The sequence below is a fragment of the Phalacrocorax carbo genome, chromosome 8 (assembly GCF_963921805.1).
Source record: "Phalacrocorax carbo chromosome 8, bPhaCar2.1, whole genome shotgun sequence".
In the NCBI taxonomy this organism is placed as follows: Eukaryota; Metazoa; Chordata; class Aves; order Suliformes; family Phalacrocoracidae; genus Phalacrocorax; species Phalacrocorax carbo.
In genome coordinates, this window is record NC_087520.1 from 21,418,175 (window position 1) to 21,439,057 (window position 20,883).

The 20,883-nt window shown below is 41.0% G+C and overlaps 2 protein-coding genes across 12 annotated transcripts in view; one reads left to right on the forward strand and one right to left on the reverse strand.

Annotated features, from left to right (window-relative positions):
- The window catches only part of FABP6 (fatty acid binding protein 6), a 46,225-nt gene extending 32,519 nt beyond the window's left edge, over positions 1-13,706 (reverse strand). For 5 of the 10 annotated variants that reach the window (XM_064458977.1, XM_064458978.1, XM_064458981.1 and 2 more), the window contains exons 1-2: positions 12,858-12,964; positions 11,178-11,265 (exon numbers count right to left, since the gene is read on the reverse strand). The gene's annotated coding sequence lies outside the window, so the exon portion shown is untranslated. Of the gene's footprint in view, positions 1-11,177; positions 11,266-11,667; positions 11,779-11,874; positions 12,066-12,857; positions 12,990-13,129 lie in introns of those variants that run through there. The other 5 variants (XM_064458983.1, XM_064458984.1, XM_064458987.1 and 2 more) reach the window with 5 other exon arrangements.
- Positions 13,040-20,883, forward strand: part of PWWP2A (PWWP domain containing 2A) — a 30,051-nt gene continuing 22,207 nt past the window's right edge. For both annotated transcript variants that reach the window (XM_064458976.1, XM_064458975.1), the window contains exon 1: positions 13,040-13,939. In XM_064458976.1, the coding sequence (XP_064315046.1) occupies positions 13,245-13,939 (695 nt within the window). In that variant the 5' untranslated portion in view covers positions 13,040-13,244. The remainder of the gene's footprint in view (positions 13,940-20,883) is intronic.

Genomic DNA, 20,883 nt, shown 5'->3' on the forward strand with positions numbered 1-20,883 from the left:
TTGGCAGGAAAAGAGCTGTCCCCCTGCAAGGCCATTAATTACCGTAGCTTCATAGGCTAAGCTAATGTGACGCCATCTGAGCATGTCTATATAGAAACGCTCTGTCAACAACCACCTCCTGATGGGCTCTGTGTCCTGAAGAAGAGGCATCTTTTCAGATGCAGACAGTTATCAGAAAGGAAAGAGACTGTGATCTTCAACTCACTTTCTGTAATCATGCAATGTTCATGATCTTGGTATATGGCAAAGAGTTCTAGGCTGAATTCAGATCCGTCATGAGACACATACTCCCATGTAAAATTTTCCTGCTGTGATGTTGCTACAGCTATCCACTGATCATTTTGCTTTGATCTTAGCTCTTAACTGAAGGCCAGTGGACAAGTCTGTGTGGCAGAATGAATCAAGTATAAATTTAAAGACGATCATCTTACTCTTCCCTCCTCCTTTCTCTCTCTCTTTAAAAGAATGTAGATTATGTAAGTCAGCATTCTGTAAAGCAGTTTAAGAGCCAGTGATTGTAACAAGCAATTTAAGTGCCAGCTCATCACAAAGTTTAAAGGAGAAAAGATAATTACAAATAGCACTAAAAATTAAAAAGAATTGTATAAAGGGGACAGTGTGAATAAACAGCTCAAGAACTAAGCAAAAGAACTAAATATACTTGAGACACCTTGGTCAAATTATTTTCATTTAGAAAAAGATTATCTTGTTCAATGATTTTCCTGTATATTATTCATAGATGGCTAAGAGAAATATTTATGACAAAAGGAACAAGACAGAACAAAAGCCTAGATTAAATAAGAGCTATTAATGAGGAAGAGGTACAACTGCAGAAATAAAAGGATTCCATTTAATTGTCAAAAACAAACTGGGTCTTTGAGGCTCAGCAGACATGAACTGAAGTCAGCAATTTCAGAGAGCTGCTCGTACTAAGGCCTGCTGAGCAGCTGCCTCCAGCAGTTACCAGAACATGGTGCTGTGTACACCGCTGTCAGTGATTTGCCGTGTGATTATGGAGGAAAAACAGTTCTAAATTTTCAAAATTACCATTTGCTTTGGACATGGAGGATTTCAACAACTGATTCAAGGCTTATTTTCAAAGGCCCTAAACACCTATAAAGACACTCCATTAAATGGGTTTAATTCCTACCCTGAAGGAAGGAGGTATTTGTCCATCACACCTTTTAATATACTTTGTATTTTGATGTCAGTGCTTTAAGAGGGATATCAAAACATTTCTTATCTGCTGTGAACCCAATGCACTAACATTTATTAAGGGGAAATAACTAGAGAATTTATTCATTTGCTTTTTCATATAACAAAAAAACCAACACATCTTTAGAGGAAGGCGTATCCTGTTTCAGTCAGCAAACAAGAACGTTGCGTATAATTTAAAGGTAAATGTTCATGTATTTTAGACTAACTACATAATACCATACATAGCAGTGCATATCTTCAACACTAAAAACAATTTTGGGGAAAGGTTTAGGAATGGCACAGAATATCCTAAGAAACATTTCAACAGTACTTTCACTTAGTGTAATTTGGTCCCTTCCAAACAAAAACATTTTAAAATGGTTATGATCAAACACAAACACTTTCCAGCAGCTTACCAGATTTAATCTAGTCAGCTGAAGAACTTCATTAGACATTGTATCTTAGTCCTCCTCTGTCACGAAATGAATAATAGCAGCTTACACGGCAGTAAAATACATCCCTTTCTGAGGACTTGTAGAAGGACTTTCTCATGTAGAAGAGAAACAATGTTGAAAGTAATGGTGTTCTACTTCACGTTGGAAAGGGCTCATATCAGCTGACAGAGTAACTTACACTGGGCAATGTGTTAAAGCAGTGCTACTTAATTATATGCCCATATAATTTACAAGCCAGGTTACAAGTCCTAGATGAATTACGTAGTATATGGGCTTAGTAAAAGAAAGAAACGGAAATCAACAGGGGCAAGTAAAACTCTCAATCTTCTTTTCAACTTGCTTATCAAGGAGGTTTTTTTCCCACCTTAGTTCAGCCATAAGACAAAAGAAAACTTCTTCAATACTCAGTCTTATATCAGCTATGAAAGAAAAAACAAAGTGACAGTTACGTCCTTCTGAAAACATTTTCTTTCCACTTCCATATGAGTGATTTCCCTCCCCTCCCCTCCCAGTATGCAACATTAAGTAATTGACTGATTACTATTTTCTCACAAAATCAAACATAATCCAACTTGTGAGTAACGGTTCTGGCTGCCCTGTCCATATAGGACACTTTTTGTCCCTATCTTTGCCCCTTTATTATTATTATTAAACACAGATTTCAATATAGATGTACTCCAGATTTCAAGAGGACAGCAAACCTTCTAGATATTTCTTTACCTGCAGCAGCACAGCCTTCTTCTTAGCAACAATGAAAAGAATTACTTAACACCTAATCGACACTCTGCAAACAACTGATATTAAATCAAAATAGTCAGTGAAGAATCCTAAATGACAGATATGACATCAGATATTTTAAAGTAAGAGTAATGCAATAATGTGCTGAATCCTCTGTTAAATAATAAGCTTTAGTACTTGTAATTGGAAGTCTAATGTTTCAAGCCAAATACCAACTATTATTTGATTATTGCTTTTTCCAGGTACCCTGACATCCAATACAACTTCTTCTCCCAAAACATAGGTGACCACGAGTAAAGAGTAAACACTGTTTTCAGAGGTGCTGCCCAAATACTTCCAGCTCCCATTTTCTCATGCAAAGAAATACAGTTGCTGTGCTCACCCCATAAGAAAATCAAGTTGGATGTGGTCCGATAGAGACAACCGAACCTACAAATTATTAAAAAACTATTGATGAGTTAAAAGGAATTTGAAATACTTGGTTTACCTGGAAATTTCCAGGAAATACCTGTATACTATACCTTCTTGCTGTTCCTCTATATGAGACTTCTAATACTCGTCTTTCACAGTTCTAACGTTTTAAATTCATATTTAAAACATCTCTGCCACATATTTGACTAATACTTATTGACTTGTTTATTTGCCACAAACATTCCAAGAAGCTTTGTCACAAACAACATTCTTAGGCAAAGGAGACTGAACAGGTATTAGTGGACCAAGATGATGTATTCATAGATAAAATAATTGTATCTTAATTTAAAAGCAAGCAAACAAACAAACCACAAAGAAAAGACAGTAGTTGCATGGGTAAGAACAGAAGTGTCAGGCAATGCCAAAGGTAAGTTTCACACACATTTTTTTTCCTTTACTGTATATTTGTTTAGATGGTAATTAAGAACTTGGTTGCATTTTTCAATACCATATCCCTAATTTTTCATACCTTTAGCTATACAAATTCATCCATTTCCAAGGAGATATTCTGAAACTCACTTACATAGAAAATATTCATAAGATATATTGCATTACTTGAAATATAATTTGTAATCATTTAATTGTGCTGCAATTTAATTTTGCCAACTGGAATGATTGAAATTTAGAGATACAGAGTGTTTGGCTTTTGATAAATTAACCATTCTTTCATTTCCCTTTATTTCCTTAATACTTTTCAGACGGAAATCTAGAAATCTAGATATCTCTCCCATAAGTCTCCCAAAGCAATGAGAACTATAGTTTAGAATGTCAATTCTTACACAACCTTAGTTACAAATAGCCCCTTTCACCCTAAAGAATATCTAAATGTCCATGCATAACACACAGAATTCATTAAATTAGACATTCTTGACTGAAACTCAGGAGCTAAGAAAGGAAGACATAGATCCTAAGAAGCTGATTTATATTGGTCAAGGTATAAGGCAACATCAAATCTTGCAGAACCTGCTCTTTTTACAAATAAATCTATGGGTGATTCAGAAATATCCTGGTGATTCTAAAAAACATCATTATCGTGGCTTGATGCAGTACCTGCCAAAAAAATAGAAGAGGACTTGATAGCAGGGAATTAAAGCCAAAAAGAAGCTTCTAAACTTTTGCCTCAGATGGGAAAGTTGCTAAACTCCAACCCTGTTCCAGAGCAGAACTTAATGCATTTCACCTGCAACTTAATACCTAAGACTACTGCATTCAATTTAACCAGGGCAGTGCGGGGGTGCCCAACACAAAGACCACACCACCACAGAAAAGCAAATATCTAAGTCGTCAAGACTGATATACTAACTCTTCGGAAAAGTACCGGGAGAATTTCACTTGTTTGTGTTATAAGTCAAAGACACTACCTCCAGGAACACTCCAAGGGCTACCCCCCAATCCCTATTCTGGAACAGTTTCCTTGAAGGAATGATTTTCTTAATTCGTGGACAATTACTTTGAAAATATAGAGAGACAAAAGTGAGTTTATTCCTAGAACGGATCTTCAGGTTCAAAGAGAGCCACTCAGAAGATGAAACCTCAAGCTAAGGCTACATAACATACCGGTATTAGCAATGACTGCCCTTACAACAACTCCTGCAATTGTTTCTTCTGCTATGCAACGTAAAAGAAGTAACTCCGTAAGCAATTACAACTGGCACAACTGCAGGACTCTCCACGCCGACAGCTGTGGCACCAATAAGCATCAAGCACCTCTACTGGTGCTAGGGCAGCTTGAAGAGATTAAGCCACAGCAGCAAGGGTATCTGCGAAGGACAGTCACAGTTAAAAACCGCACTATGAACACAACAAGTCGTATGGCGCGGCCTCGCTTTGGAAAACCTTATTCAATCAGAACAGAGTATCCATAAAGGGAATTGTTCTGTGATAGTTTCTGTAAGCAAATTCTTCCACTCTGTGAGCCATTATTAAGTGTGGGTTGCTAATTTAGCACTGAATCAGGGAAAGACTGTTAATGCCCCAAGTAGTAAATCACTTGAGTATTCTGTAGGGATCTCCTAACCAAATCCAGGTGTAAGGGCCAGCCCTGCTTGCCATATCAGGACCATATTTCAATGAGTAACTGACAAGTGCTGTGCTGTAAACTTCACTGCAAAACATATAAATAAAGAATGAAAAAAGACTTGTACTCAGAAAGTTTTTGCTTTAACCTGCAACTCAAGGGGTAAAGATCTAGAGAATACAGAACAGGTACCTATTAACTAATTACCAGTAGAATGTCAAAGGAGGTGGTATCATCACAGATCATTAAGTAGGAAAGGAGCTGGAATCTAACAACCACAGATGAGATCTTTAAAAGATTGACAGTGTAAATTCTTAAATTAACATGGGAGACAAAAGTAAGGAACCTCTCTGCTAAATTAAGCTTTCAGCAACCCTATGGATTCTGAAGGCCATGACTGTGTTTCAGAGCAGTAAGTTATACCTAAAGATAAAGGAGTCTGAAGGGCTACAGCAGAATTTCACAACTAAATATCTGCACAAGACACCACTAAAAGTTTGAAGGGACACAGTTGCTTTCCCACCCCCTACCAAACCTAGGGAGCTTGATTAGAAATATTTAGACACTTTGAGAATATGTATGACTTTCCTATAAATTTATCATCTTGAAACTGAAATATAAGGTTTCACTGGCAAAAAAAAATGCAATTGTGAATGGATATGTGATCAAGGTGCAAAACAGCAGCCAGGTATGTTAGAAAGGAGCATATACAAATATTCATAACAAGGCAGAAAAATTACAATATGTACATTACAGTTAAGTCACAAAATTAGAAATAACTGACTATATCCAAATACACAAAGATTTTAATTCCCACAGGAAAGAACACCTCTGTATAGGCTACTTGAAGCAAATGGTTGCTTTTGCATTATTTTTTTTTTTACAACCTTATTTTTATGATAAAACACTGTGAGACTCCAGCTAAAAGATCACCTAAAACTTGATTAATAATATATCCTACTCTGCTCACTACAAATCATAGACAGGGAGATCTTTAAAGAGGCAGAAATAAAGAAAAAATAATTTAACATCTGAAGGAAAAGAGTTTTCAGTTTTCCTAGATCTTAAGTTCAGTAACACAGTCCCTAAGCGTGCTGCTCTTGGCACTAATAGCATCATCCAAAAAGAATACACTAGCTACAGTTCTGCTCTTTGCAAAACACAGAAAATGCAAAACACATTCTTTTAGAACAAGAAAGTTAAAATTTTCTAAAGCCATCAAGGAAAATTAATAAAAAATTGTTGAGGAAGAACATTTCTGTAAGTAACACTCAAGTCTGTTTGAAGAATGTATACAAATTATTTGATTTCTGAATGAAGTCAGAAATTGCATTACATTTCATGTGAGTCCTGAAAACATAAATATTGTTTTAGCTACAAAATTATTCAGAGAGCCAAAGGCCTTTATGCTTTCAAAAATATTTAGCCTTAGCAGTCAAAATTAAGACAAAATGAAGCTAGATGCCTCAACAGATTGGTCACATACTGTCCAGACACTTGTTAACATTTGTAGAACCTCTTGAGAATACAGCAGTACAGGTGATAATCACAATTTCAGTTTGAACTGTGAAACTAGAGTACCTGTACACTCAAATGGACAGATGGTCTTCTGAGATCACTTTAGAGCTAGCTTAGCATGCCTATCATGAGGTTTGTAGCTCCAGCAAGAAGGAACTGGAGTATTTCATAGCTGACTCAGACATAAGGCAGCTCATGTGCTGCCAGTGTGGTGTCGTAGCTTAAGAGCCTCTTGCAGGCCCACCAATACACCTCTGGGCCACAGCACTAGAGAGGCTGAATTGTCCTGACAATGCTTTTGAAAAGGACACCTTGCAAACTCTGCTCTTTGATGTCTTGGTCACATTTTAGACTAATTTTGATTTACCACGTCCCCAAGACTCAATAAAATTGATTGATCTAGCTGGGCACTACAAAATTGGATCATATAACTGAATGAATTCATTCTACACTCACAACTTTGAATACTGATAATACATAACTGTGGAAGATGACTAGCGTGTACATGTGTGGGAAAAGGACTGGCACTTGATTAACTAAGAATTAGTTATAATCAGTAAGTTACCCATTTAATAACAATGATCATGGGTTGAGAAATACTATAGGCCTAGTTTTTAGAGCATGATGAATTTATTTACACTAAAATAATATTCTTATTTATATAATTCATTTTTAATAAGTTACATGTATTCATGCAAAACTAGAGATAAGGCTTTAGATGCCAAAACATGAAACAATAATAGTATTAGCAATTTTGCATCTTCAAAGTTGTTTTATTTTATCTGAAAGGAAAAACATGTGGAGATAATGTGGACCAGTACTGACAGATGTACACAGTTCAGAGGACAGCAGAAATCGATCAGATTACAAGATAAGACATGAAGTAGTTTCAGACTCACAATTCTTTAAAATTAGAAAATAAGTGTGAGGTATGTCAGCAGTGAGCTAATGCCAGTGCTTCACCCCAAGGACTCACTTAGAGTTGCAATTTTTTTTAAGCAACCCCAACTATGGTAATTAATTTATATCAATTCTCCATATGGACATTTGATAGAGACCCAATCGTTGACTTCATTTCTTATTCACAAGAAATTTAGCATATAATTAACTTTTCAAATTGCAGTGTAGACTTTTGGGGCATGTGTGCATGCAGTGAGATTTTATAAATCCTTTAATGATCATTCATAAACCTAACAAAATGAGGTCTAAATTCTTATGGCTACAAAAATCAGTTACCAAACATTACAGGAATGACCAATTATTTTCTCCTCCTATACTGAGTTTCCGTAACAAACCAGTAATGAAGTTTCAAAACAGCTTAAATGTAATTAACAATTGTTTTAAGAGCACTACTTTCCTAACTTGTTATAAGAAGCAGTAAGCCTGCAGCATACAATCAAGACCCAATCTTTACTTGCCGTTTGTTTGCTTATGTTCCTCTGCATTACTTACATACATTGCCTTTAATTGTTTACACTTTTTCTTTTTAAACAGGAGAGCATTGAAAACAATAGCAGATCATGCCTTGCAAACATGAATAATGTTAAAATGGATTTATTAACATGGCATAAAACACATAAACCCTGACTCATGGAGGTTTTTGTGAGACCCTCAGCCCTTCCTCAGGGTCACAGGAGCAGTCAAAGAAATCTGTTGCCACTATGATTCAGACTGACGCAGGGATAAAAGTATGATGTTTCCTGTAGTACACTATTTCTTGGCATCATTGCTGAAGAGCCAGCAAAGACTGGAGCTACAGGATGTAAGTAAACCACAATCCCTTTAATGTGTGGAGTCACAGTCTCAGCAAGGCTGTTAGAACTCCAAATTGTAAATGTCTAATCTAAAATTCTTACACCCCAGTCTAGATATTAGGAAAAATATCTACTATCCTACCAAGACACTATAAACAGTCCCTATAAATCCACACACTTGTTTAGAGCTTCCATATGCCTATGCTAAGGCAGATCAGTTGTGGCATGAACAGGCGTAGTAAACTTGTCCATATCCAGCTAGCTGGGATACCAGGAACACCACAAATTCCAGCTACAAGGCAATTACCAGGGCGCAGCCTGTTCTGGAGACTGTTATCACAGGTTCACTGTTATTGGTACTTAAATTAGCTTTGAGGAAGCTGAATTTTTGTAACTATGCTGCAGTTATGCACTTTGGCTTCACTGCAACCCTGATGATACTGTGTTTATATATACTGTTCCATTACAACCTTGCTTCTTGTGTTGGCTCTTTCTTGGTTGTGCACTTCTACGAAACTTGATGCCCAGAGAATTATGTTACTGTTAAACATCATCTTCAGCTACACGCACCTTAACCCAACGCGCTTAGAACTAAAACACACATACATGCTGTGACTATTCAGTGACTTCCAGATTTCTATTCATAGTTAGTGCAACACACTCTGGTCATGGCAGAACAAATCAGTATCACTAACACTGAGCAGCGCAGGCCTTTAAACAGCCAAGTCTGCCAGACCCGATCCTCACCATGTCCCAGCTTCCGCACACACAGTCCTTTCACCCATGTATACCCATGCACACAGATACAACCATATCTACTTCTTACAGGCATCACGCAACCACATCACATCCGTTCACTCACTCAGCCCAAACTTAATAAAACTTCTTCAGTTGCCTGGCCTGCCAACATGCTGTTAACACATCTTCATAGAGCCTTGCATTTTTCCTGCCTTCAAATCAACCATTGCATTCCCTCCAATTGTATCCATTCCTCTCTTGAATTCATTGTTTCTTCTTTCCAGTTCTGTCCTTTCTGCCACTTGCTGAACACACGGAGACTTGTTTTAATCTACAGCAAGTGTGTTAGTGCAATTTGTTTCATTAAATTAATTAATTTTATCTTGGCAGTTTCTAAAGGTCCCAGGATGGAAACAAGGCCCCAACTATGCCAATCACTATGCAAACCAGCCACAAAAAGACAAACACTATCCTGAAGAGATTACAGGCTAGATTTAAAATAAACAAAGTAAATAGTGATCAAAGGAATTTGGGATAGAAAAAAATTATATAGCGAGCACTATTTTCTTAAACTTACAAGTTTCATCCTGTATCTACATGCCTACTGTTAGCATGTTTTCATTTAAGGGTTACTTATGGTATCCTATTTGTTGGCCATTAGGGTGATATATAAATGTCCTTGTTTACGTCTGTTTAAAAGCACCTTTCAACATGCAAATCATACTGCAAAAAAGCTGTTTACATTCTATTTTAAGACCCCCCCTAGTAGTTTAAACTGCTTGGGTCAAGCATATAATCTCCTCTTTTTATCTCAATGAAACAATTCAGAGCGTTAACAAGCCACACACCCAGGTTTGTTTCCCAGGTTTAGCATAAGGATTGCAGGGGGTGGGGGGACTCCAGTAGATGTGAAAGATGACAGTTAGCATTTTAATGGTAACTGTCTGCCACGAGCAACACCTTCTGAAAAGCAAGGTGGATTTCAGTAAGCATTGACCTCGCTGAAGTTTTGCAGGAGGAAATCTTCCATTTTACACCCATCCTCTACATAAGGCTGAACTTAACATAACAAAAAGCCTGCTGGGCTGAGCTATTGGATCTTAATGCCCCATCAGCTCAAGGGCTGAGCAGTCTCTTTGTATTAGTTGGCAATTTCTTGTAGGCTCAGAATTTACTGCCATCCTTGTACACCCTGGCACAGCAGCACCAGAGAAATTAATTGTGACTAACTGAACTGACCGGCTAGCACAATTAAAATCACCAACCGTACAAAGTATCTACACAAGCCATGCTGTTTTATAGCAAGGACCATGACAGTTCTGGCCTGCCCTGTGCGAAAGCTGTCCAGCAACTTTGCTTTTGCAAACGTCTATTGGAGTGCAAGTGTTTGAAGGTTTTCAAGTATAGTACTATGCCTCCTGAGTAAAAAAAGTAACAAATAATTTTAAAAATAGAATATATGACAATACATATCCCTGTACCCTGCCAGCCCTTCTAGTTAATGTGATGCCTTTTCCTCACAATCCTTGGGATGAACAAGCAGATTACTGCTAGTGTAAGGCAGTAATAAGAAAAACAGTATTTGAATAGATGATCATACCTCTAATGTGCAGAACAGTCCTGCGCACACAGAGTATGGTTTGGTCTACTGTCAAAATACAGTTGGAGTACCTCCAAGCACAGTGAAATTCTTTGCATAGGAGAGCAATGTGAAAACAGTTCTGGTGTTACGTATGAACTATCTTCACTAATATGTTTCTTTAATCTGTCCTAGGACTCATCTGAATAAGGTAAAGTTTCTGGGAAACAACTCTTCATTTTCTACATATTAATGTTGTCATAATCGCACAGAACAACAATAATGAGAGGAAAGAACAGCAGAGTCCTCCTTCCGCTCCTACAACCATTTCTCTTATGCCATTTCTCTTAGGCTTCTTCAAGATGAGAACTGTTTACAAACCCTTTGCAACTTCTGTGAACCTTCCAGAGCCACATGTGCATTCCCCTTAGCAGAACATACAGGAAAAACCCTGAAGTCTCAGAAGCAAATTGAACAGGGATAGCTTTGAAATTAAGGTAAGTCACTAGCAAGACCAATCTTCTCATTATTCTGCAGAATTCTGTCAAAGAACGTGTACAGCCTGAGGGGCGCCTAGACAATTGCCATCTTTCAAAGCATTATGGCCTCAAGATACGGAATACAGATCTTTTAGAAATATGGCCTAACAAAATTGTTTCAAAATTATTTAGGAAGTAATAGTAATGGTAGGTAGTTTTCAAAAAGCTTACCAAATCTGATTTCTTTTAAGCCACAGATCATACGCTGAATCCATCTGCTGTTTCTCTGCGCTACAGACTGACAAAGCTGCAAGCATGGCTGGAAAGAAATAAATTTGTAATTCAGTATCTACTACTCCTTCCCCCAATAAACACATTCTATTCTACCCACCCACACTACCAAACCACTGATCTAGCAGATACAGTCGTAAAGCATACAAAAATTTATTAAGCAGTTTCTTCTTTAGCAAGCACTGTCTTCTTTAGCAATTTCTTTCAGCTATAGTTCTAATGTATGTCTCCAGAAACGTGTCTAGCTGCTCCTCCTGATGTTCCCATATGTTCCTTACACACTTTACACCACCGAAAGTGCAAACATTATGTTCACCAGGCAAAGTAAACCATTATCAGATACAAAAGGAAGAGTCTTTCTGTCTGTTATGCAAGTCAAACCACTATGATCAGGACAACAGAGTAGGTTAATCATGCTATTATTACTTACTAAAATCCTACAGCTAGCAGCTTGCAAGATCATGTTTTGCTTGCATAGAATTATACATAGCTTTTTTGCTGTTACAGGAGATGATCTATTCCATGTCCTCATTTATTATTTCTGAAAAAAAAAAAAAATTCTTTACATTACTGCAGTCCTTTAACTACATACAACTCACTTTTCCTACAATGAGGAAAAAAAAGATGAGTGTAGTACCAGGCCTCAGATCTGATCAAGGATCTTTTTTCCTCACACTTCGTGCAAAAATTTCGTTAGTTCTTCATGCCCATTATTTTTAAGTTTTTTTAGCTGACAGCCCGGGGTGTACCTCTGTTTCTATTGAAAGCATACAGTTGGTAGTAACTTTGAAGCCTTCCAGTAAGTCACTAATGTGAAAGAAAAGGAATACTTTATTTCTGATGCAAATCTTATCGATTTGACTTACTACTTTTCAGAAAATCCCCTTTGTTGCTGCACAATATATATTTCTTATAACAGCACTAGGAATAAAGCCATTAATGCCCTAAGACCACTTTTCTCTGTCTACATTCGCTCCTGCTCTTCTTTCTCACCCATCCTTCCTCCTAACAAATCCCTCCTTTCTACAAAGGACTCGGCTTCCCAAAATGTGAAATCACGCATACAACGGGCTAAACCCTTTCTTTTTTCCTTAGTTTTTGTTTAGGAAATACAAGATTTCCTACCTGGGGAAAAAAAAACAAAACCGCCCCAGGGTAGGAACTGTTGATCCCACAGGAAAAAGATGCCCGATTCAGAACACCTTGCGGGGAAACACTTTTTCTCCCCTTTTCAGCACTTCACCTTTACCCGATGCACCCAGTTAATGGTACTTAATATTTCAAAGCGTTGATTTGCTTCACAAAGGACACCGGGCCCTCTGCCTTCCCCACGTTTCCCCTCCGCTCCCGCCGGGCCCCCACGCACGGGGGCAGGTAGCGCCCCAGACCCGCAGCACCCGCCGCCTCCACCCGCGGGGCGGCGGGCGCGGCGCTGCACAAGCTGGAAGGCGCAGACCGCAGCGGCCTGTCCCCCCTGGCCTCGGGGGCGCCACTCGAGGGCGAGCTATGGCTATGGCTATGGCTATGGACATACTGGCCGGCCGGCCTCCCACCCTCGCCATCTTCCCATACGCCCTCTCCTGGCCGCCCACAACACGCATGCCGGCCGCCGCGCGCCACCTTGCCTCGCGCCCCTCCTGACGGATGTTCTGCGCCGCCAATTACCAGCCTCCCGAGGGAGCGGCTCCTCCTTCCACCAATGAGGCGGCGGGGCAGCCCTAGAAGCCCAACCCCTCTATCCCGTAACGGCCTGTGAAGCACTAAGCCACACCCCTTCTTCCTCTTTCCGACTCTTCATTGAATGAAGTCCTCGGTGGCCAACGACAAGTTCCCGCTAGGCTCAACGGACTGCTCTGCTCTCCAGTAGAAGTAGAAAGCTGCCCTACGCTCACCAATGGGCTGCCGGCTGCCAGCCTAGGGGGCGGGTCCTCCCTCCCAGGCGGGCGGGGAAGGCCGTGGTTATCGATCCCGCTGCTGGAGGGAGGCGGCGGTGAAGCAGCAGAGAAAATGGCGGCCATGGCTGCGGAGGCGGCGGCGACTGCAGCGGTGCCGGGCGACGGGGGGGCCGGCGAGGCTGAGCCCGAGATGGAGCCTATCCCGGGCAGCGAGGCCGGCGCCGACCCCCTCCCCGCCGTCACCGAGGCGGTGGAGTCGGTAGTGCCGGACGGGGAGGAGGCCGACGGGGGGAAGGTTGCTCCCGGCGAGGCCGAGGAGCCGCCGCCCGTGCAGCGCGCCCGGAGCCCCGCCGGTACTCGCGAGCCAGAGGCCGAGCGGGCGGAGAAGCCACCGCCCTCACCGCCCTCCGCGCCGGTGGCGGGCTCGCCCCAAGCCGAGCAGCGGGGAGCGCCCAGCCCGCAGCCCCGGGAGGAGCCGCAGCCCTGCCCGCCGCCCGCGGGGCACCCCCAACTTCCCGAGGAGGAGCCGCAGCCCTGCCCGCCGGCTACTGGGGGCTCCGCGGAGCCGGAGCCCGGGGAGGAGCCGTCCCGGCCGGAGGAGGAGGAGCCGGATGCTGCCGATGCCGCCGCTGTCGAGCCCGAGCCCCCGGTGCCCGCGGCTCCGGCCGGGGGGGAGGCGGAGGCTCCGCTGCTGCCCGGCTCCGAGGTGCGGGTCACCCTGGATCACATCATCGAGGACGCCCTGGTGGTCTCGTTCCGGCTGGGAGAGAAGCTTTTTTCCGGGGTCCTGATGGACCTCTCTAAAAGGTGAGACGCACGGGGCAGCCGTCCCGAGCCCCCGCCCGCCCGGGGCCGGGGTCCGTCCCCGCCGAAGACCACCTGGGCTCGGGGAGTGGCCCCGGCAGGGCCCGGGGGGCGGTGGCGGGCCTTCCTTCGCCCCGGGAAGGCCCTGGGTCTGCTCGAGGGCACCGGGGCTCTGCACCCGCCTTCACTCCTGGGGAGCGGCAGCAGCGGCTCACGGGCATCTTCATCCTCCTTCTCCCTTCTAGCCGCGGGGGCGAGTGTGGCCGCCCATTCGGCGCTGCTGCCCTTAACAAGAGCAGTCCCGAGTGGGAGCGAGGGCGTGGGAGAGCCGGGAGAGGGGCGAGGGCATGGGCGCGTCCCTCCGGCTCGGGTGGGATTCACGCCGGGCCCCCAGCATCCATCTCTGCCAGGGAAAAAGGACCTGAGCTACGGATGTTGGCCTTTAGTCCAGGTTTTGTACAAGCGTGCAGACCCAGAGATCTGGTTTTCCTGTGGGCTTGTGTCACACATTGCCTAGGTAACCTTATTTTTCAGTATATACTCTTTCAGAGTAATGTTTTTCAAGCCAGGTTATTACAGTCCTGAAGTACCGTTATTAGTACTGATTGCTCCTTGTATGCAACGAATGGGGTGAAGCTTAATGGTTCTTACATTCCCTTTTGGGCGGGGGCGAGCTGTTACGTATCACAAAATAACTTAAAGCCTTATCAGACCGTGAGGTTTGGGGTTTGCTTTTTTTCATTGCCTCCCTACAGGAAGGCATCTTGGGAGGCCAGAAGTCATCAGTGATACTGTATGTCTTATAAACAATCCAACTACTATTTACAGGTGAAATACCTCTTCATCATAGTGTTTGTTTTCTAGACATATAAGAACTAGGCAAGTGCATGAGAGAAAAGTGAAATTTGGCTAGGGTTATTGCTTAAAATAATAGGTATGCAAAAGATGCAGGTTTTTCCCCCCCCAAAAAATTAAGCTGCATGTGTGGTCATATATCTTTTATCACTCCCTTTTACATTAGTAGCTATTTCATAACTTCCTATAATATCAGTATTATCGATGCTTTCCAAGGTATGAGGGACCCGCACTTTTGTCCTCAGCCTAGCTTCTTGGTTGGTTTTTGAAACAGAAGGCGTTTTCTGAAACCGACGTTACGGATAATGTCATGGAAGTAAGTTCTAAATTCGTGGGTTGTGGTTTGAAACGCAGTGTTATCAGTCTGTCTTTTGAAGGCAAGTATGGGATCTGCAAACTGTTCTTATTTCTAACGTGAAATATTAAACGTCTCAAAGCAGGCCAGAAGGCGTTACAACTCGAGGTGCAATGCTAGCTAACATCGATTCTTTTATAGGTCTGAAGTTACACCAGCAAAATGATGCTGCTGCCCCGGTGAGCAGGGTGACAAAGCATGTGCTTTTGGACTTCTAGGGTTCTGTATGTGTGAAGAAGGAAAATATCAGCTTCTCCCTTACTCCTGAAAGAGATCACATCTTACTAAACACACCCTGACCACAGACATCCCCTCGTTTGCCTGAGGTTTTCTTGTGCACTGAAGATGCTTCTGTCATGCAGGAGTTCTACTGCAGCCCTTTGCAGTAAAGGTCATCTGTAACAGGCAAACTGCTGCTTTTGAGTCCTGGCTTCAGTGGAAGCATGCATCTCAATTCCCCTGCTTTTAAGCACAGGCCCTGGGGCAGTAAGAACTGTGGAAAAGTGATATGTGAAGGCTTGTGCTGTTACTCCCAGATTTTCTTAGGCAGTGGAACAACTCATTGCTTTCTCTCCTTTCATGTGATCCTGGACTTCTTCAGAGGTGCTTTTTACATGGGAATCCAGAAAGTGAAATTTAAATTCTAAAAGCCAGGCTCTTGGGAGTGCCGGGACAAGAAGAATTGAGTTTCTAGACATAAGGTCTCTAATATTTGGCCAGTGACAAGTATTTGTAGGTGAATAGGAGTCTCTGTTCAAGTGTCTCAGAGCAGGAAATGCAGTGGTAATCCAACTCTAGAACTAGTCCAAGAACTTGCCATCTGTAAGAAATTGAAGCATTATTAGAAAACAGGTGTTACAAGAATGCCCAAGATTTAAATCTTGTTCTAGACTTCGGTGGTAAGTGACACTGGGATTTCTAGTATGGAAGATGGGTGGTTACTGAAAGCTGTCACCACTAGCTCATTCAAGTGCATGGGAATAATATTATAAATGTCCCTAATGCAAAGGGGATCAATATCTTAAGACTGCTAGTTCTTGGAAAATAAAAGTGAAATTTTCTATTAGAGCTTACTCATTCAATAGCTTCAAAAAGTGGCTGATGCATTCACTGCATGTACTAATACGGTTTTCATCGTATATTTAGAAAAGAACAATTCCTAGACCTTTTTGGGTCTTAATTTCTGCTTTCCACTCCAGGGCAATGAAGGTACCACTTCATACAGTACTAAGAGTGAGTTTTAGTGACTCTTTTAAATACCTGTCCACTGGACTCTTTAGTCTTCTCAAGTCATGTTCTGAATTACTTGAACTTCAAGGTGAAAGAAAAGCAAAAATTTCCCTATATATTTCTGGTTTTAAAGTTGGGGTTTTTTTATCTTTTGGTTGGTCTTGGTTTTCTTTTTTCCTAATTGTTTTCATTGTTGAAATGATGCACGGACATTGCATTTTATTCTTGTGGACTTTGATATTAAGTCAGTGGTGTCTGTATTAAAGGCCTGATTTCCCTTTCCTCTCCTACATTCTGTAAATAGGATGCCCATTTAGGAGCTTATAACACAAGAACACAAGCACCTCAATGTTCAGTGGACTTTATTCCTACGTTTATTTGAGGTAAGGAAGTATTTTCTCTGCCTGTACTAATGGCAGTCTTGTGTACCTGTCAGCAGCTGCACAGGAGGTTTTGAAAATCAGTAGAAAATAGGAACCCACGTCTATTGAGTCCCAAATCAACTTCTTATGCAGTAAATCATCATTTAAAGAGGGACATATCCCCCTTTGGATAGTCTGAAGGCTTATTACACAAAGTAAGAATGTGATCCTACTGTTTTACTTTATTACTACTGTTGCCATTACCCTTTAAGTGCCTTATTGCATGCTAAGGTAAGGTTCTCTTTCGAGTTTCTTGGTGTATACCTGATGGAATTGTGCTGATAGGAGAGACGGGCAATGCAGCCAACCATCAGGCAGGGAGAAGAAGGCAACCCTGTCTTATTTTGTCAAGAGTGGACAGTGGAATGCTTCATGCACAACTCTAGTTAATTTTCCATGCCATTGTACAAATTGTCATTGAAAACTACTCCTTAGGTATGGGCCTTAAAGAGGGCTTGTAAGTTTGCCTCTATCCAGCATTTGACTGTGTTTGCTTAGGGTCTGTGAGATGTTAATGCCACCTGCTGGCTCAAAATTAGCGGAAATCTTACTCTGCACCTGGAGGAAGTAGAGAGTAAGGAAATACCTGACGAATGTAGCATTTGTAAATCTTAAAATGTAGGATTAACAAGTCCTGGTTTTAGTCTGCTTTTCTGGAGAGAGGATAACTATTTCTGCTTTTTTCCCCCTTCCCAAAAATTAGGGGAAGGAGGGGGATTAAATTTGTTTTGTTGTTTTGCTAACAGTCAGGACTTGGACTTTCTATTGCTTTATCATTTGGCTAAAATTTTTCTTCTAATCCTACAGATGTGATGGATGCGTGTCTTCCTAGTTCCTTTTTCTCTAAGCTGTTTCTGTTCCAACTTGTATGTGATCATAATAGTTCTTGAGGGGGAAAAGGGGAGGAAAAAGTTCTTTTGCGACCTAAAAGCCTTAGATATCCAAAAGATGCCCAGTGTATTGCTAGTAGGCAGGTTTGGTTGTGGAAGATACCTTAACTGGGGTTTGTGGGTGATGAGGCAAGACTTCCTGCAGCAAGGTATGCATGAACTATGTGATCAAATCCTCCTCATTCTAGTAGCAGTTTTCAGTGGCAGCATTCTTCCTTGGTGACTCTTGAATCCTACCTTTCTCCCATTTTATTCATTGAACTTTCTACTGCAAAAGAATAAGGATAAATAATAAACTGTTGTGTCTATTCCCTAGTTTGTGTTGTCTTAATCTGCAGAACATCCATTAGATTTTTAAGTCATTTACATTAGCACTTCTTGAAACTTGCAGTCTGTGCACGCTCGCATTTTGTTGGTATAAACTGCACAGGGTAAATCTAGTGTGTTGTAACTATATGCACCAAGAAAGGTGGGCGAGGGGGGGAAAGGTACTCCCAAGTTGAGAAATTCATGATCTGCTGACACAAAAAGGAAACAGCAGAAGTTTTGCTTGAAAAAATGTGGCACGTTTCCCCAGCTCTTAAGTTCTCTTCTACTAATAATTTAATAAATAGGGACAACATTTGGACATTTGGTCGTCCTTGTTTGGGGAAGGTTTAAGTTCTGTAGAAGTACTGATGTTCTCTAATATGTTTTCAACAGTAAAGAAATGTCTGTTACTCAGGGTTGTGTGTGGGTTGTGTCTTGGTTTTGTGGTATGTTTGGGTTTTTTTTTTTTTAAACTTGCACTCAGTTTGCAAGGTGTTCCTACAATTCATCACCTGTTCTTTTGTTCTCTGTTGTTGTTTCTCAGATGTGTAAAGGAGTGTGGTGAAATTCTAACATTTAAGCAACAGCCATAATGCTTTTTTGATATTTGCTTTTATCTCTGGAACACTGGAGGCATAGGTGTGATGTGAGTGTGTGTGTGGTTAAGAGAGTAAATTACATATCCTTTGCATGTGACTCACAGAGATTATATTGAATGGGATAGTGTAAAATTTAGCCTGACTTAGAGGATAGGGTTGGATTAGAAGTCCTTGTGATATTGCTTTCAACCTAAATTTTTCTATGGTTTCGTAATGTTTCATCTTCTATATGAAAATAGGTTCCCTTGTGTGTCTATCTACATCCAAAACTTCATTGAGGGTTATTTGTTGTCACTTTTCAAATGCTTTCTGAAAGGCTTACTCATCTCTAAGTTTCTACTTGGAAAGTGAAAGTGGCTAACAAAACTGGACTAGCTTTTAGGATTTTGCTTGTGTAGGTATAAAGCATGTTAAAGCTGCTGCTTATACTGTAAACACTTGCCAGTCTGCTGCTGATATTGAGCTTGAGCAAGGAGTGTCCCTTTTCCCTTTCTCAAACCATTAAACCCTAATCTGTCTGGTACATAGGGCATCTGTGGATTGTGCCTCAAACTTTCCTACAGTAGTTGTAGTCTGCACCTGTTCTTGGTTGGACTGTGATGCAACAGATGATGGTTAAATTGTCCTCTTTTCTTAGGCTATGCTTTTCTGTGTTCCAATGGCATGGCTTGCCTTTGCTTTCTAAGTGTAGCTTGACTTGGCTTGGTGTTGAGAGACGGTGGAGGTGAAATTTTCAGTATGCTTTAAATATGGTTTGTTTTTTATTTACAGTGTTATGGGACTGGTGAATCCTGTCCATCTTGACACATAATTGGCTTTAAGTTCATCCATTAAATGGTATCATTCTCTTCCATGTGTATTGAGTCTGACTGTTATGAGGATGATCTTGAAGTGTGTATTCAAGGTATTTTATCTTAATGATAACTTTTTTGCAATTGTGTAACACTTCCAAATATATCAGCAAAGCATTTACTTCAAAATGCAACTGACACTTGAAACTAGTAATGCCAACAGATGTAAAAATTAAAAGATAATTTCAGTTTGAACAGACCTTCAGCTTTATAAATGTGCGAGTAAAATTGTGATAGTTAGTGGGAAGTCTAAACTTAAAGCGTTCTGTCTTTTAAAGTTTACTTTTATATCCTTGATTGAACTCCAAGTCACAGAAGACTGAAGGAAAATCTGTGAATCCACTTGTAAATCCTTTCCAATGAAAAGGTGAGGGAGGGGTACCTTACCACTTCTGTGGGGGGAAAGCAGGGATTAGGGCACCACCTGCCTACTCTTCAGGTTTATCAACTTAGAGATTCTTCTCTCTCTACCATGGATAAATTATTCAAAGTCTGGTTCAGCATCCTTACTATGTAGACTTTAGTGATTCAGTTCCTGGAAGCTGAAGTCCTTCAAAAAGCTTCTGACTTCATGGCGAGGTGTGCTGTAAGCTAATACAGCCTTTGGTATATTTGCATATTGTTTGATAACCATTAGTGGCCTTCCACTGGGGCAGTGATTGTAGTAGGAGAGCCAGATAACAGTGGTTAGGAATGATTAAAATCGGCTGCTGCCTTGGAGGCTCCTAACCAGCTTTCTTGATGTTCTTTCAAACTCAATTCTACACCTACCCTGCTCTTGTCTTTCCTCTGCTTTGAAAGTGTGCCAGAAACAAGAGCTTGGATTTTAGGCAAGTGCACCTGCTTGAAAAACACTGAGCTTAACATTGGTTAGTAAAAATCTTTGAGTATGTAAGCTTCCTGGTAGTTTGCTTAGATGTGGATTGTCACATGTTACTTAATTTGAACTATCATATCTTTAGCCAAATTTGCCTTGGTGCCAAGAGTTTGTGGTGGTGAGGCAACATCTATTCTTGCTGGTGTGTTATTTCCAAAGGGTCACTGATACTGAGGTCCTTTGCCATATTTTTAGAGATCTAAATGAAAAATGCATTTTCTAGTCTGTTTAGCCTAGTGTTACATTGCTCAGGAGGTGAATAAACCATTGGGTTGATAGTCTGGCTCTGTGTATGCTTTTTTTCCAGTAAGGTGCCTGCCCCTTGAAGTAATGTGTTCCATATCACACTTTATCACACCAAGTAAATTGTATATTAAAAATAGGTTATTGCATAATCTGTGTTTTGAATACAGGCTATTTTGAGGAGTTCTGAAATAGTTTGTGTTCCAATAGCTATGATCTAATTGTATATCACATTGAATATTATAGTTTAAACCCTCAGATACATGCATGGAATACATATACTTGGCTCAACATTATTTCAGCATATTATACTCTT